This window comes from Anopheles ziemanni, chromosome 2 (genome assembly GCF_943734765.1).
Source record: "Anopheles ziemanni chromosome 2, idAnoZiCoDA_A2_x.2, whole genome shotgun sequence".
NCBI classification, from domain to species: Eukaryota; Metazoa; Arthropoda; class Insecta; order Diptera; family Culicidae; genus Anopheles; species Anopheles ziemanni.
Window position 1 is genome coordinate 79,742,220 of NC_080705.1, and position 16,085 is coordinate 79,758,304.

Consider the following 16,085-nt stretch of genomic DNA (forward strand, 5'->3'; position numbering starts at 1 on the left):
ACGCTTCCATCTTTCATTTTGCCACCAAATAAGAAACTGGAACCCGATCGTCCTTCCTATCTTTCAGACTTATGTATAAACTCTTCCTACGCTTGTGCAAACCACTCGATCCTTTCCTGTGACACATCCTTCCGATACATTTACGCCGTTGTGCACAAACTTTGTTGTCCTTTCGACGCTAAATGCGTTCATAGTTCATCCATGGTTGTGTTTTCTGATCTGTTGTTATTCAATGTTTTATGATTTCATTTTCTCTTCTTATTTTTAATTTGCTTGATCCTTTCTTATCATTTTGTTTTTGAATTACCGGCAGCATATACACATTCATGTCTTTCTTACACAGCGTACATTATGCTTCTTCATTGCTGTCGCCCTTCGTCTGCTTTCGTGGTAAAGGTTTTGGTTTTTTTTTTTTTGTTAAATTATTCGTCACGATTCCTCCCCTCCTGACACGGTCTCACGCGTAATTCGCCTCCTCACGTATAATAGTTTTATTTTTAGAATAAAATAAAGAAATATTTGTAAGATTTTAGTAGTCTCACAGCGCACCGTACAATGTTACTTAAATTCTAAAATAGAAAAAGAGGGAAATGACGTTAAATTCGTAACGAAAATTATCATCAGCTTGGTAGGTAGTAAAGGTAAAAGTGTTCCAAACTCACCTGCTACCACAAACGGTGAAGGTGTAGGTTGCGTGACAGCACCGACCGTACGTCGTTCGTAAATCGAAGCGCGTCCAGCAGCGGCAACAGTGACAGCAGGCAGATGTCCATCGGGTCGGAGAACCAGGACTTGATCGGTATGGCGTTGTTAGGAAAACATCGGTATGCACCGGGTGAATTGTCTATGATGAATATCTGTGTCGGAAAGACGGTATGTGTTACGCGAGAGAGCTATGGTACCGGGTGCCGTTTGCACTTACTCTATTCAGATCGCTACATATCGCCGACAGGTCCTTCGTGTACGAGCCAAAGTCGGGCGTACAGTGCTGGCGGTAGTAGCGCCGTCTGAGGATGTTGCGACCATTGTCGAGCTTATCGGCAACTGCTGCACCGTAGATTTCCATGCTGGCCGTAAACACCACCAGATCGTACCATTGGGAGACCTACGGGAAAGGGGAGGAGTGGCGAGAGTAAGTACCGTACTGGGTGCGACACGGAAAACAACAACAGCAACAACTCACAATGTCTAGGAAGTAGTCGACGTGGGGTCGCTTGTGCACGAAGAAGCGCACCGGGTGCCTGTCGATCGTCACCTTGACCGTGAAGTCGTGCGGCGTGCCGGGCTTGACCGTATTCCTGGGCATCGCGTCGTGGTGCGAGTGTATCAGCGTCTCGTCCAGGTCCAGCACGAGCGTCTTCCGCTGGACCATGCTCAGCCGGTGCCGCGAAACCGGCGACAGGGGAAACAGCTGGTATTTCACCGGTTGATGCTGTACAAACTAAGGCAGTTGAATTATCGTTGAAGAGAAAATCATAAAAGCGTATCAACTCGCGGCGGTGTTTGGTGGTGAGCGCGCAGCGGTGATTGGGGTAGGGGGGAGAGAGGCGAAGAGGCACGCAAAAACAAAACTCACGGTGGGTGGGAATTAAACAAAACAAAAATGACCAACCGGGGGATAGATAAACAAATATCCCATAAATAAGCATTTATACAGTACGGAAATGGAAGGAGAGGTACGCATTTTGGTGTGACGCAAGCGAGGGTAAGGACCAATAAAGTGCGCGAGAGGCATCATTTGCATCAAAATACGATGAAGTGATTGACGATATTCAGCGCAGAAGTGGAGACCATTGCAAAGCGTGTAAGAAAAAAGAGAGTAAGGCATTAAATTATCGCTCGTCGCTGGCATCGAGTCGTGGAGCATAAAGATTGGCACATTGGTGGCATAGATAGAAGATGGCAGCGGGCATAAGAATGGACAATGGATGAGTAATGAAATGGGAGTCTAAAAGTGGGGCGTTATGATTTATTTCCCTTATCGTTAACATAAAGCGTACCACTTTCGGGGATCTATGTTTAAAAGCGAACATAAAATCATTAAAATATCGTTCGTTACATTGCTTACATTTCGGCCAAGTCCAAGTTATCAAAGCATATAACTTGTTTTCGTTTCGTCGTTAAAAATCAATTGACACAATTAAAGACAACACCTCCACCACACACTTTGGGAAAGAACGAGGAAAAAAACCTGCATTTGGTCGAGAGATTCGCGAGTCATCATCATCATGAAGCCAAAAACGAAAAATGCAAGCGATTGGACGAAACAAAAATTATACCACCACCGCTTCTACCGCCTCAGCCAGGGCATCCAACTCATCTCCGGGGCCCCCGCGAAGGAGAAGTTGTACGGGGTGGAGGAAAGAAATAATATACATTTGTGTGCGGACCCCGGGGCGGGACTTGTGACTTGCCGGTTATGGCTGGACTATTATTAGAAACCCGTGCCGGGCAATGGTTGTTGGGTACAATTTGCCTTCTCTGAAGACGATCGCAAGCGGAACACAGCGCAAGCAAAGAAAACGATCGCAAACGTTACCAACATCGCGCGATCTCATTGTGGTTCGAGATGAAAAATGGCCACCGACCATCGAGAGAGGGTGAAAAGTGGAATTCAACGGTCGAAAAGTAGTACCGGTTTAACTGGATAACGGTACCAATCGTACTTTAACCCACGCATAATTCCCGGAATTTTAATACGTAAATTCGGAAACACTGGTCACGTCCTCTATTTTTTATGACGAGTTATTAAAATAACTTAAAACTTACGACTTTTTTTTATTATAATTAGATTTGTGCCATTTTACATTTTTGACTGCTTTTACTAGCTTCATAGTTAGCTCCAAAGCAACTTGAAACAGTGGAATGTTTCGGTTGTCGCAAAAGCATTTAGTAGAACGATTGTGCCAATGAAAACAGTAACGTGCTTAGAGGCAAGATTTGATATTGATTACGATATTTAGTCATAAAAAAATTATTAGAAACTAGCAAATCAAATGAATTTGAACAAATGCAAAGAGGACCTAATCAACATTTTGTTGAAACTCTTTAAACAACAAGCGATGTTGTACCACTAATTAGATAAATCCATTCGCGTCAACCTAATGCACCACCAATTGCGATGCACAATGCACACGGAAGAAGGCGTAAAATGGAGCCCCCAAAATGCATTCCCAATGAACTTGTGATGAATGAATGCGACCGACCAGGTCAAGAAAATAAAATATGCGAATAAGAGGAGCGCTGGTGACCTCTTGAAGAAAGGGAGAAGGCGAAGGGAGGCGTGTATATGAATTGCCAGTGTGTGCCATCAAACGGTTTGTTTATACGCTAGATTTGCATCTACGGTCGGTCGGAAATGAAGGTCGGAAGGGACGTGGTGCGGCGCAGGGCTGAAGGCGCACGACGCAATCTCCCCACAAAGCACGTGCTGTCGCGGTTGGTTTGTTGTGCCGGCCGTTCTTTACTCAACGCTGTGCTGCTGTTGGTTGATGGTGTTGGTGCAGTTGGTGACTACTGATCGCGGTTCCGCGGTCCGTTCAACCCCCAACACTCACCCCACCGCCAGCAGAAACCAGCAGCCGCGGCGTCTCAGTGTCAGCGAATTGCGGTTGTCATTTTTAATCGCTGATAATCGGACCAATGGGTGTGAATGGCCTCTCCGATGAGGGGCCAGCTTGCGATCGAACGGCGCACACAGTTGGCCCAACACAATTACGATCACGACCACCGGAAGACGGCGCGAACGCAAGACATCGCGCAATTGCCGACGACGGACCAGACCGGGGAATGCATTGCGATATCGCAAGGATTGATTGCAGTGTAGTTTGATTTGCTTTCGATCGTGGTCCGCCGTGTCGGTGGTAATCTGTTCACCTGCAACCCCCGAACGGTCGATTCAGGTGGTGACCTTCTTGTCGCTCTCCAGTTTACTGTCCCCATCATTTCGCGGCATGCAGCCGCAATTGAGTTGGTTAGCTTTTAGTTTCGTGCTTGGTTGGAGTTATTTTTACTTATTCTTGAACTACAGTAGGCTATATATATCCGCAAGAATGTAATTAAAAATCGATTCGTTGATTAAAAATCGGCAAAATCATTCGGATAAACGTTTGAAAAATGTATATAGTTCTTTACTTATGAACTAATTCAAATAAAACTTTCAGCTTAGAGACACTTGACTAATTTAGATTGTCTGTCTTTTCTAAATAGGTTCAGAATTATATTATTTAAAAAAGGTGTGCGCTAGAAAAAAAACATATCAAGTCACCTTTCAAAAACAATGTCATATTTTTACTATGAACAATGAACGTCACAGATTGACATTTTTATTAATTCAAATTTTACATTTTGAACATGTAAAAGTTGGAAAAAATGCCGACCCGATCTTTACTGCTTTACACCGAGCTAGTGGAGTGATGGCGAAGTGCATCAGAAAACGTCTAAAAATGGCCAACAAATATAGTAAAAAGGTACCGTTTACGGATTTCCAAAATCTTCAAAAATGACTCAGATACAGCATTTACAAAGGAGTGATAAAAAACCGCTTCAAAATTATTCTAGCACAATTTCAAAGCAACATATTTTAGTTTTTAAAGTGTTTTCGCTAGTAGTAATAAGATTTTTTATAAATAAAAACAAATTAGTTACGAACTTTTGGTTTACAAATATCTGGAGGCATGAGAAATATAATCGGGAGTCTACTGCACTGTCCAATAATTCAAAATCTCTGCTTCAGAGCCACCATTGTTCCGGCCTTCAAATATAATTCCCAACCATTATTGCGCTGTAATCGAATTTCGATTCGCAAATGCACGCAAAACACGCAAGTTTTAATTGAACTCCAAATAGCTCGTCATAGAATTCGGTTCCAGAGTGCACCCAGACTGCAACGCCGCACATTTTCATGGTATTTGCAGCAGGAGCAACGAGTTTCAACGCTTGTGACGAGCCGGAAACCATACCGGACGAACAGAAAAAAGACCGACAGGATTCACTCATCCGCATTAAACGGCACACGCAACCCCATGCCGACGTCCCAAAACGATGTCAGGACGTCAGTCACAATCGAATTTAAATTTGGCACGGAAAAGGGGTCATTCAGCCACCACACCGAGGCCGACACGGAGGTTGGCCGCGCAAGCGAAATCATTAGTTCTTCCGAATTCCAGGACACGGAGCGTGTCATCTATCGAATTAAATTGGGATGTGGCGGTTTTCCACCGGAATCCCACACTCTCGGAAGGAGTTTTGTTATCAGTTGGAAAATGGGACACGGTGGCCATTCGGAAGGTAAGGAAGGTTTAGTCAGCGTGATATGGTGATTCCGGATGGAAACGCTACGACACGGTCAATTTCGCACCATCAAACATGCTGATAAATGCAGTGCAGATAAGATTATTTTTCAATCGTATCGTCACTCTTGTATACAGTAGAGAGTTTGTGGAGCGAGCTTGCGTGTGTGCGTCGGATTGTAATTTGTTCTTTCAGCGACCGGGAGGGGTTGGGGTTTTCTTTAATCCAAAAGGAGCGTTTTAGAAGCGCATTAAAAATTTACTATTTGATATCAACGTTGGTTCGTTGGTGAGCCAAGATAAAGGCTATTCTTGAGAACCACATTATTACACACCCATCGCTTCCTCCGAAAGGGAAGATATTTTTGTGGGACTTATTATTCGATCCTCGTGTCACATATTCCACCCCTTCCCTTCTATCCCCGGCAGTCGTCTTTCGCCATCTCTGCCTCCCATAACTGGCACGTGTGGCGCCGCCGTATGCCGCGTCTTCGCGTAATGTTGGCGAAAAATAAAACCTACACTACAAAGCGGGGGAAACGAGCGGCCATCCCGGCAGCGAGGGGGAACAAAATGGAACGATGCCTCGGGGCGGAACGGTAGCGTCTTCTGAGATGATGAACACACATGCCGCGACGACGTTCCATGGGTCGCGTTGTGCTTCGTTCGTGAACGGGTTGGAAAAGGTGGGGAATAAAGGATGGGGGAGTTATTTTTTCTCCAATTTTGCGTAAACGCAAAACATACTGAATCATGGTGCATATGGTTTGTATTACTCGCGCGCACCATTTAGGAGGCATGGGAGGTAATGAAGGGCCCAAAAAATGGTGTAGAAAGAACGACCTGTGTACCGGACCTATCCATTTTCTTATGTGAACGTGTTGGTAGTAACATTATAATGGATTAATATTTCGAACTGATAAAGTATTTCAATTGAATTTTACTTCATTTTGAATTTCAACTTTATACGTTTGATACTAACAACCAACGTGAAATATGTCAAAATTTAACAATCCCGTTGGAGTTTCAACGAGAAGTTCTTTGACAAAAAATAATCTTATCAACAATATGACCCAAAACATGCGGTTGTACTAAGTGAAGAAATTAATGCTTCGATAAGGTAATGTTTTGCGTAGCTTCCAATTACAGCTTGCATTATGTATTGGCTCGAAATGTTATGGTAATTAACTAAATTTTAATGTATATTCCAACAATAGCTCCACGGAGGACTTGTAACAACATTAGACGTTTCAGCACGAATAAATTACCTTCTACCAGCGTTAGTATAGCGTCACTAGGGGCTTCAAATTTACCTTCAGAAATTCATGCTTCACAAGGGCCCATGCACCTTCATCGGTGCCGGCTTCGGGACGTTCGCCCCGGAAACGCCACAGATGATCGTGCACCGACCGTGTCACCAATCGCAACCGGTCACCGGATGTCTGCAGACGGTACGAGACCACTCGTACGCCTTTCAGGGCCTTGTTGAAGCAATGGTTGGAGACAAAAAAAAAATACACACCGGGGAAACGCGGGGTGGAAACGCCGGGAGCATAATCAGGATGGGAAAAACTACTAAGTACAATCTACTGTGTGCGTGCGTGTGTCTGATTTTGTGTGCCAAAAGGTAGTGAGATGTGATGACACTTACCGCCCGAACCTGCCGGTTGAACATGTAGCAGATACACGTCCATACCTTCGACGCCAGAACGAGAAACGCGCGAAAGTTCATTTGAAATTGTGACAACATTGGCATTCTCAGCACCACGGAGGGCGCAGGTACATGAATGTGGGGCCCTTCGCTGCTGCCCGCTGCTGGCCCCGAACCGGTGATGGGGCAGGAAGTTTGCTTTCGTTTTCGACTGCCTGTGGTTGCTACGATCCTAAACGATGGGGCTGTTGTCGACTTCCGGTCCACGTGCTGGATGATGCGGAGTTGTTTGAGGCTCGCGAGAATTTTCCTTTGGAAGACGGACGAAATACTGTTGTGTCGATTCTCTTTCGCTCTCGCTCGTCGTTTTCAACGACAACCGAAGGACTCCCGTCCGGGGGAATTTCCGAAACTCGGAGCGCAGCCCGGAAGCAGACCAGACTACACAGCAGCAGTGGCACGCCGAGTCAGCGATTCAGCTTTGGTTGTTTTTTCTTCACCGTGTGTTTTGTTTACTTTCACTCTTCCTTACACTTGGCCGTTCTCGTGATGGGCCGCTGGAAAACTTAACCACCGGAACACTACGGAATATCGTCCACCGCGGGGAAACAAGCCGGTCTGATAAAGACAGGAAGAAACATCGTACAAAACAGATTAGCGACGATTCCAGCAACGAATTGAAGCCCTTTCCTACCAGGGAGGCGCGTGTTGCCAAGCGCGAAAAAGTGCGTACATCCGTGCCTTTCCTGCAGAAGTAAATAAGGCTGAGCACAACAAAAAAGGAAACAAAAGGAAAAAGTTAACCTCTCTCGATCCGTGCTCTTTCTCTCGCCCTCTTTGCGGGGTGGGAAAAGAAAAACCTGCTCGCTCTAGGTTCAACGTTTCCACGCTGTGAATTCGAAGAAAAGTCGCATGGGATGAAACACGAATATCGGCGGGGTGTATCAGGAATTTTCTCTCCCTCTCCCGAAGGAAACTAAAGCGAAAGGTTCTGGGAGGCAGAAAATATCCTTCACGCGATTTGCAAAAAACCCTGGCTCCTGTTTCACACACCAATGCAAACATCGGCACGCACACAGCGGCTACTGTGTTCAGGCGAAGAAACGTAGCACCTATGCACGAGCGAGGCAAGAAGTACACATCCGAAAATCCTTCACTATCCTTAACGAAGTCCAAACAAGAACGCGCAGGTTTCTTCGATGCTGCTGATGGGGGACGAAGTCAAAACTGAAAATGATGATGTTGGTCGTCCTCGATGCCTTCATTGGCAAGAACTTTGGCATCCATAGCTTGATGGTATCGTGAAGGCAACCCCCGCTTACTTAGTTATTACGGGAGGCAAATCGGGAACCCTAAAAGTGCGTACCGTCAGGACGTACGTGATTTTCTTCGTAAGTTCACAACGCAGAGCGTCGACGACGGCGAAAAACTGATGGACTGGGCGCCGCCACTACACTTCCGAACAACCCGAAATCGATCGAACTTTGTTAAATTTTATGACACAACACATCATCGGCGGTAAAGTGTGCACTTCATTACTTTGGCAACGGGCAGCTAAGGGGCAAAAAAAATCACTCACACTCCGCTACGAGATGGAAGCACCACCGCCCGTCGCACACTCTTCCTTCACCGCTCTCGCTATCTAAGCGGTCCGTGATCGTCGACGGAATCGCGATTCCTATTCGCCTTCCCACTGGCGGTAGTTTTCACGGCACGAAAAGTCTGTTTCACCCACGTCACCCGCTGTGGCACAGCGTTTCGTTGGACGAAGCTAAATGTATTTCAACCAGGATTCAAAAGATGAAAAGCGAACTACCACACAACTTCTGCTGCCAATCCAATCCTACTAGATTCTGCCGCTCGTACGTCTGACAGCTTTTGCACGTAGCAGCAAGAACTGTCAAAGATGACACGGGTGATGTTGTTCGAAAGATCTGTCATAAATTTCAAAAAACAAAACACGTCACAATTTATCGTTACAGAAATGTATGATTTTATTTTTTTCACTAAAACAAGATTGACTTACGAAAGACAAAATAAAGATAACATAACTCTGACCGTCGATTTGATTGCTCTTCAATAAGACAGTAGAATTTGCCCTAAGTATTCTTGGCACCGACGAATTGTTGGAGATTTACACCGGTCGTTTCATTTAGTCTCTTTTATTACGCCAAAAACGTACATATATGCGCAATGAAAACAATGCCAACAAACGTCTGATGGCAAGAACATTGGGTACTCTCGAAAGCCCAACATCCACTGGATTTCTTACGCCTCCACAGCCACTTTTTTGGTTGATCCTGTAGAATCTAAAATATGATACAGACAGCCTTATTAAACAGCTTGAAAAATGCAGCGAAATAGTTACCTTTTTCCTTCCGTTTCCGTTCCTTTGCCAACTCATCATCCGGCACATCGGGCAGGCGGCTGCCAATGTCTTCTTCCTCTGCACCTTTTTCTTTTTCCTGATCGGACGCTCCGATAAGGTTTTCCAGCTCAGCTAAAACTTCGTCTTCATCCTCCTCGGTAAGGACACCGTTGAGCAACGCGTCGATTTCTTGCTGTTTTTCGATACTTTCTCTGGTTTCGTCGAGGATTTGTTCTACTTCGTCGATTGATAGGACTTCGTTTACCTTCTTTAGCGCCTCGTTGCCGACCTTCAGCCCACTGACTACTTGCGCTTCAACCTGAGCGAACTCGATGTCCGAGGCCAATTTTTCCAGCGTTTCTAGCTGAGCATCGGTGTTGCTCAGGAGTTTTTCTTGATACTTCTTCTTTCGCAGCAATGTTTTAGCTCGTCTGAAAGAAAACATAGGGTAGAGTTAGTAACATGTTCTCGAATTAACGTACAACTCCATCTTACTCTTTTCGTCCATTTGCTAAGCATCTTTTAGCAAGCTCACGATCCTTTTCCAGTGATAGCTCAATGCGTTTCTGGTACTGTTTTAGTTTATCGCGCTGTTGTTTCAGTTGCTGAAAGAAAAACATCGATGGCAAGGTAAGTAATCTAAATGGAACTACGCCACTAATTCTTAATTGCATACCAAAACTGCTTTGTCTTGTTCTGTTACTCGACTGACGGGTTTCGTTTTCGTTTTCCCGAATAAGTTTCCCATTGTGCACCCCGCGGAGTCACTGAGACAGGCAGAATGGTTAGTTTTGGAGGATAATTGAATTAGGTGTAGGAATAAACAGTGAGAAATATAAAAATACACTTTCAATCACGCATAGTTCGAACTTTTTCAGGAATGAATCACCTTTGTTTTGATGATTTTGTTTTGATTGCAGTTTTCACATAATGACAGCGAACTGCAATAATTTGGTAAAAGGTTTATTGCAATATCAAAAGTGACATGAATTTCAAAATACGGATCATGTAAATATCAATCGTTAGTGCCAGTGCATTATTTTATTATTTTCTCGTATGACGATGTAGTAAAAATTCCGATTGTAGATAATATAAAAGTAAAACACAGAGCCTAATCGTAGGGAAAACAGATATTTATTTGAATTTATTTAGTAGAAACAGACTGGGGAATAATTCACGATCTACAAAAGCGAATCATTCACGTAGAATGAATCCCACACTTTCATTCGTTTTGTTTCGGGAAGCTTAACAACCGCCACTCCATTGTTGGAAACGTTTAAACAATTATACGGGGGTGCCGTTTTTGGGACGGCTTCCCAAGATAACCCCTCAGTTCCGGCATAGTTGGGATCGCTGTTGATCGCGAAGCTGGTAAATATATTTACCATATGCTGAATGGCCGCGTACTCGAAAGTGTCTTTGTCAAGCGGTTGGGCAAAAATGTTGGAAAAAATGTACGACAGCTCATCCGCGTGCGATGTGCCCCGCATGTTGGGATCGATCATATGAATGCGGTAGTGGTTAAAGAAGGCCGAATCGACAGAGACCCGATAGACGAACGTTTTGGCTTGACTGGTATAACTGGCGCGAGAAAGGACAGTGCGATGCAAGCCATGCCAAAAGATGCGATCCGAGGCCATTAGTATGAACCCGTTCAGATGGTCTTCGGCGGGCTCGGAATCTGGGTAGTATAATTGCTTGAGCTGCTCTCCGAAGGCCACACGTTGCTCGAGAGATAATTTCAAATTAAAAGGAACGTTACCAGCGAACAGCCGGGGATCCTTAAGCATTTCAGCAAGTCTCGGTTTTACTTTCGGCAGAAGAATCAAACCTTCCTCCGAGGTACCTCCAATCATTACATCGATTTCATTACCCCAACAAGTGCGGGACATTTCCAATGGACTCTTTGGGATAAAACAAACTTCCGTTTCATACGGCTCGATCGTTGGTGCAAATGGAGTGAGAAGACCTTCTTGTATCTCCTAAAACGATATGTAAATGTTTATGTTTTACAAAAAAAAACACATCGATCCGTGGTGCTTCATACAAACCTGCGGTCCGAACAGTTTCTCTTGGTTATCAACGATATCCTCCGGCGAGGCTTGTCGCAAGAATTGCAACGCTGCATCCTCGCCATCTTCTTCAGCACCCTGCCATCCGATCCGCTTTGCCAACTTCACCGGCCAAGAGCGCTGCGGCGAAACGGCCCAGTCACACATCGTACTCCCGGACATGATGATGGCCCGTTGGAATAGATTCTTCGATACGTCCGATATGGTGTGATACTGTACGGACGCTCCCCCGGCACTGTGCCCAAACAGCGTAACGGCGTTCGGATTGCCACCGAAGGAAGCAATATTTTCCTTCACCCACTTCAGTGCCATCCGTTGATCTTTCAGACCCGCATTCCCGGGTACGCCGGCTTCGGGCGACTGACAGCAGAGGAAACCGAGTGCTCCGACGCGATAGTTAAACGACACCAGCATGATATCCTTTTCGATCAGATAATCTGGACCGTACAGCTCGGTTCCGCTTGTTCCTTCTACGAAACCGCCGCCGTAGATGTACACCATCACTGGTAGCGGTTTGGCTGGTTTAATCTGAAACGGAAAATATCTTAGCTGTGGCCATAAACTGTATTGGAGGAAAATATCGTACCGTTCTTGCGAAGATATTCAGCTTCAAACTGTCCTCGGATCCAACGATTTTATTAACACGTCGATCGAAATGGTAGCATGGTTCGCATTGCGTCGTGCAATCCAGCAAATTGGTCCAGTTCTCTGGTGGAGAAGGATCCTGTAGGGGAATAAAAATATTTAAATTAAATAAATGGGAAATATAGCAGCAGTAATGCTATGCATCATTTACTGCCTTATCATTTTGTAAATTGAAGCGATTCCTAATCCTTCAAAACCAAATAAAAGTGTAAAAGAAAAAGCCTCTAGACTTAAGTGGTGCTCTCAATTGCTCAGCAAGTTTTTCAACGACCAGGGTGAGATGGGACAAGTGGTCGCGGATGGTAAACAATGGCCCACCCGTATTACCACACCACCACCATTGTGTAGCTTGATGTAGACCGGCACCGGTCTCGCGAAAGATGACGTTATCATGGTACGCCTTTCCGATTACAGAACATTGGACGATTGTAGTCCCCGCTGGATGTAGGCACAGTTTTCTTACCTTGAATCGCAGCTCACCGACGGGCGGCTTGGCGTACGGTATTCCCTGAAAACTAACGTAATCCGTGCCGTACAGGGACGTTCTTGTTGTTCCCTGAACTGGTCCATTCCGTGTGTTTACAACGAGCTCGCTGTTGGCCATAGTGTGGATGTAAGCTACCGGAGCTAGTAAAGAAACTTTAACTTCGAAACAATAGTGCTATCGCGAACTGCTCTTCTTGACGTTTCGGAAGGGACTGTTTGTACTCAAGGGAAAGCTGCGAAAATTGACGATAAGTTGGCCGATCCGCGGTTTCAATCTTCGCGGTTTTGTACGCTCGTGTTAGTGGCAAACATTTGATTGCGCGAGCCGCGATACCGCGGTGTGCACATGTAGCAGTGTTGATTCGCGCATTTAAAGCCAAAATAAATAAATAAAAATAGTTCTGTCTGCTCGGGTACCAACGGCCCTTTAAAACCGCAGGTCTGATAGAAAATAATCAGATAAATCATAAAATAAAAATAAATTAACATGTATTTTCCCTAATGGCATCAGGGCTAGGCGAAAATGCAATGGTTACTTTGTTAGACTAGAAATCGTCAAAATTCGTCTCGATCGAGTTAGATTGATCGGATAATTTCAAACATGTGTGCTGGTCCAAGTCAGCAACCGTTAGAATTGGATTTAGTTTTTTTAGCTAGGGAACCATTGAACTGAGCTCTTAAATATGACTTTACGCCTATGCTATCGTGGGATCGCAATCGCGGTGTTGCTTAATTGCCCCACAGGGGTCGGCACACGTTTCACAAATGGGCCAGATGATTGAAAAAAAGGCCAAAAACCGCGGTCTATTACATTAGATAAATTCACAATGAGATTAGATAAGGTCACCATCACATACTGGCACCAGCTGCCGCCACTAAATACCAAATCAATCCGTCTATTCAGTTGTGCTTTTACCGTGAATCTAAACGCAAGGAAAATGAGCTCAACGGACCATCCAGTGGTGAACACCCAATATGGCCCTGTTCGAGGCGTGAAAAAAGTGGCTTCAACGGGGGTTGAATATTTAAATTTTCAAAAAATACCCTACTGCAAACCACCGATAAACGAACGGCGTTTTAAGGTATGATCGTGCGTTTTTTTTTATCTCGAGCTGGTAACTTATGTTTTGTGCTTGAAATGACCAGGATTTGGAGCTACCTGACCGATGGACGGAACCACTCGATTGTACGGGCCAAGGCCCGTCTGGGTTTCAGTACAGCAAACTATTGAACAAAATCATCGGAAGTGAGGATCATTTGTACATCAATGTGTACACTAAAGAGGTAAGTTTTTAAAAAGATAATTTTCTATCAAATTACCACATGCAAAAAAACACATACACTTGTCTTACGACCCCTTCGCGTCTTCATCTCTTTAATCATTGGGAAAGATAACAGATTCTGCACATTCATGACGTACCTTAGATAATTGAAGCTCCCTGAGATTACTATGTGTTAGGGGCGTATGTCTGGTAAATAGCCTATTCTTAGTAATAAATATGTATATTTCTAGCTGACACCATCTAAGCCCCTTCCTGTGATGCTGTGGATTCATGGTGGAGCCTTCATGCGTGGCTCCAGTGGTACCGATATGTACGGGCCGGACTACCTCATCCAGAAGGATGTCGTCCTGGTTTCCTTCAATTATCGCATCGGGGCCTTTGGTAAGGATAGGAAAATTCGCAATAAGCTCGACAACAATTTAAAGTTGCCAACATTTTGGTAGGATTTCTTTCGTTCGATTCGAAGGAAGTGGGCATTCCGGGCAATGCCGGCTTGAAGGATCAGAACCTGGCCATCCGGTGGGTGCGTGATAATATTGCCAGCTTCGGTGGGAACCCCAACGATGTGACGCTGTTTGGCGAAAGTGCCGGAGGCTGCTCGGTGCACTACCATATGGTGTCGGATCGGTCGAAGGGTTTGTTCCAGCGGGCCATCGTGATGTCAGGCTGCACGCTAAACAACTGGTCCCTCGTGCCAATGCGGGGTATGGGCGAACGGTTGGCAAAGGCGCTCGGATGGGATGGAAAGGGAGGTGAAGGGGCGGCCCTGCAGGTACTGATGAAGGCCAGCGCCGAGGATATCACGCTGAAGCAGGATCAGTTGCTGACGGAAAATGTAAGAAGCCTTGCTTTATGTTGCCGTACGTAATTTAAAAAAAGAACCTTATCATTTCAGGAGCTGGAAAACCGCATCCTGTTTTCCTTCGGCCCAGTTGTTGAGCCGTACGTAAATGAGCGCACTTTTATCCCAAAACATCCGCTGGAAATGTGTCGGGAGGCGTGGAGCAACGATATCGATATACTTATCGGAGGGAACTCTGACGAGGGTCTTTTCTGTTTGAGCGTAATCAAAGAAAATCCTGCCATTATGGACAATCTGGGCGATTTTGAGTATCTGGTGCCACTGGAGTTGGGGTTGGTGAAAACGTCACATAGGTGCATCCAGTACGGTCAACGATTGAAGAAGTTTTACTACGGAGAGACCGAGCCATCGTTCGAAAATCGTCAAGGCTATTTGACGGTAAGCAATTGCTGATTGATGCACTCTATTCAAAATTTCTAATTCCTTCTTATATGATGTCTCTCACTCCATTAGCTTATGACGGACAAACTGTTTTGGCACGGGTTGCATCGAACGATCTATTCCCGTGTCGAGCATCGGCCGGATGCAAAAACGTTCGTGTATCGCTTCGCGGTCGATTCGGAAACGTACAACCATTATCGGATTTACTTCTGCGATCGTAATGTGCGCGGGACGGCCCACGCTGACGACCTGTCGTACCTGTTCAAGAATGTGTTCAGTCCCGTTCCTGGAAAGGACACGTTCGAGTACAGGACTATGCAAACGATGGTAGGCATTTCCTTGGAAGGGAGGGGAGAAATGAGATTAATTTCGCCTAAATATTCCACGCCATTCCATCTATTCCAGGTTGAATTGTTCACAAACTTCGCCACCACCGGAAACCCGAACGGAGGTGCGGTGGGAGATCTATGGAAACCGGTTGGTCCTACCGTTGGTCCGTACAAATGTCTGAACATTAACAATGATGGTGTGCAGTACGTGGACCTTCCCGAAACTGAGCGGATGGAACTGTGGGATTCGATGTATAGCAGAAAGGAGCTGTATTGAAGAATTCAGTCATTTTTAGCGTATGGTGTTGGATGTTATCTGCCTATCACTAAATAAAGAGTTTAATAACGGTGTGTTATTGTTGTAACATAATATGTTTTTTTTTTTAAATAAATTTCGCCAACTTCGGGCATGCATGGACCAATGTATAACATTGGTTAGAGTGTTTATAAAAATTACATTAGTTACAATTTGTTTTTGTCATTGCTCTTCAGTGCTTTAAATTTTTAAAATTTTAAACTGTTGTTTATTATTGTGTTTCATTTAAATGATTCTAACTGGTACGTTTTTCTAACACAATATTAACAATTTAAGGATGAATAAACGGGGTTTTAAAGCAAATTTAACGTTTAACGCAATAAAGTATCGGTTTGAGAAAATTTTCAAACATATAAAAATAAGTATCAAATGTAACGCACGGTATTGCAAAGTGTTTTGCC

The 16,085-nt window shown here is 44.8% G+C and overlaps 4 protein-coding genes across 4 annotated transcripts; 1 reads left to right on the top strand and 3 right to left on the bottom strand.

The window, feature by feature from the left end:
* Positions 1 to 412: 412 nt before the first annotated feature.
* On the bottom strand, positions 413 to 7,338 carry LOC131287497 (CTD nuclear envelope phosphatase 1 homolog). Its single transcript, XM_058316553.1, has 5 exons — positions 6,943 to 7,338; positions 1,184 to 1,441; positions 923 to 1,105; positions 663 to 857; positions 413 to 569 (listed from the first exon to the last, which is right to left on the bottom strand). The coding sequence occupies exons 1-4, from the start codon at positions 7,045 to 7,047 to the stop codon at positions 666 to 668; spliced, it is 738 nt and encodes a 245-aa protein (XP_058172536.1). The 5' UTR covers positions 7,048 to 7,338; the 3' UTR covers positions 413 to 569; positions 663 to 665.
* A 1,720-nt stretch (positions 7,339 to 9,058) lies between these two features.
* On the bottom strand, positions 9,059 to 10,195 carry LOC131294951 (charged multivesicular body protein 6). Its single transcript, XM_058323006.1, has 4 exons — positions 9,987 to 10,195; positions 9,806 to 9,915; positions 9,311 to 9,741; positions 9,059 to 9,251 (listed from the first exon to the last, which is right to left on the bottom strand). The coding sequence occupies exons 1-4, from the start codon at positions 10,056 to 10,058 to the stop codon at positions 9,211 to 9,213; spliced, it is 654 nt and encodes a 217-aa protein (XP_058178989.1). The 5' UTR covers positions 10,059 to 10,195; the 3' UTR covers positions 9,059 to 9,210.
* A 241-nt stretch (positions 10,196 to 10,436) lies between these two features.
* On the bottom strand, positions 10,437 to 12,631 carry LOC131282021 (esterase B1-like). The gene is made up of 4 exons (XM_058311403.1): positions 12,491 to 12,631; positions 11,969 to 12,106; positions 11,362 to 11,910; positions 10,437 to 11,292 (listed from the first exon to the last, which is right to left on the bottom strand). The coding sequence occupies exons 1-4, from the start codon at positions 12,629 to 12,631 to the stop codon at positions 10,492 to 10,494; spliced, it is 1,629 nt and encodes a 542-aa protein (XP_058167386.1). The 3' UTR covers positions 10,437 to 10,491.
* An 820-nt stretch (positions 12,632 to 13,451) lies between these two features.
* LOC131281441 (esterase B1-like) lies at positions 13,452 to 15,645 on the top strand. The gene is made up of 7 exons (XM_058310772.1): positions 13,452 to 13,595; positions 13,660 to 13,797; positions 14,027 to 14,177; positions 14,240 to 14,631; positions 14,692 to 15,036; positions 15,112 to 15,366; positions 15,445 to 15,645. The coding sequence occupies exons 1-7, from the start codon at positions 13,452 to 13,454 to the stop codon at positions 15,643 to 15,645; spliced, it is 1,626 nt and encodes a 541-aa protein (XP_058166755.1).
* Positions 15,646 to 16,085: the final 440 nt, after the last annotated feature.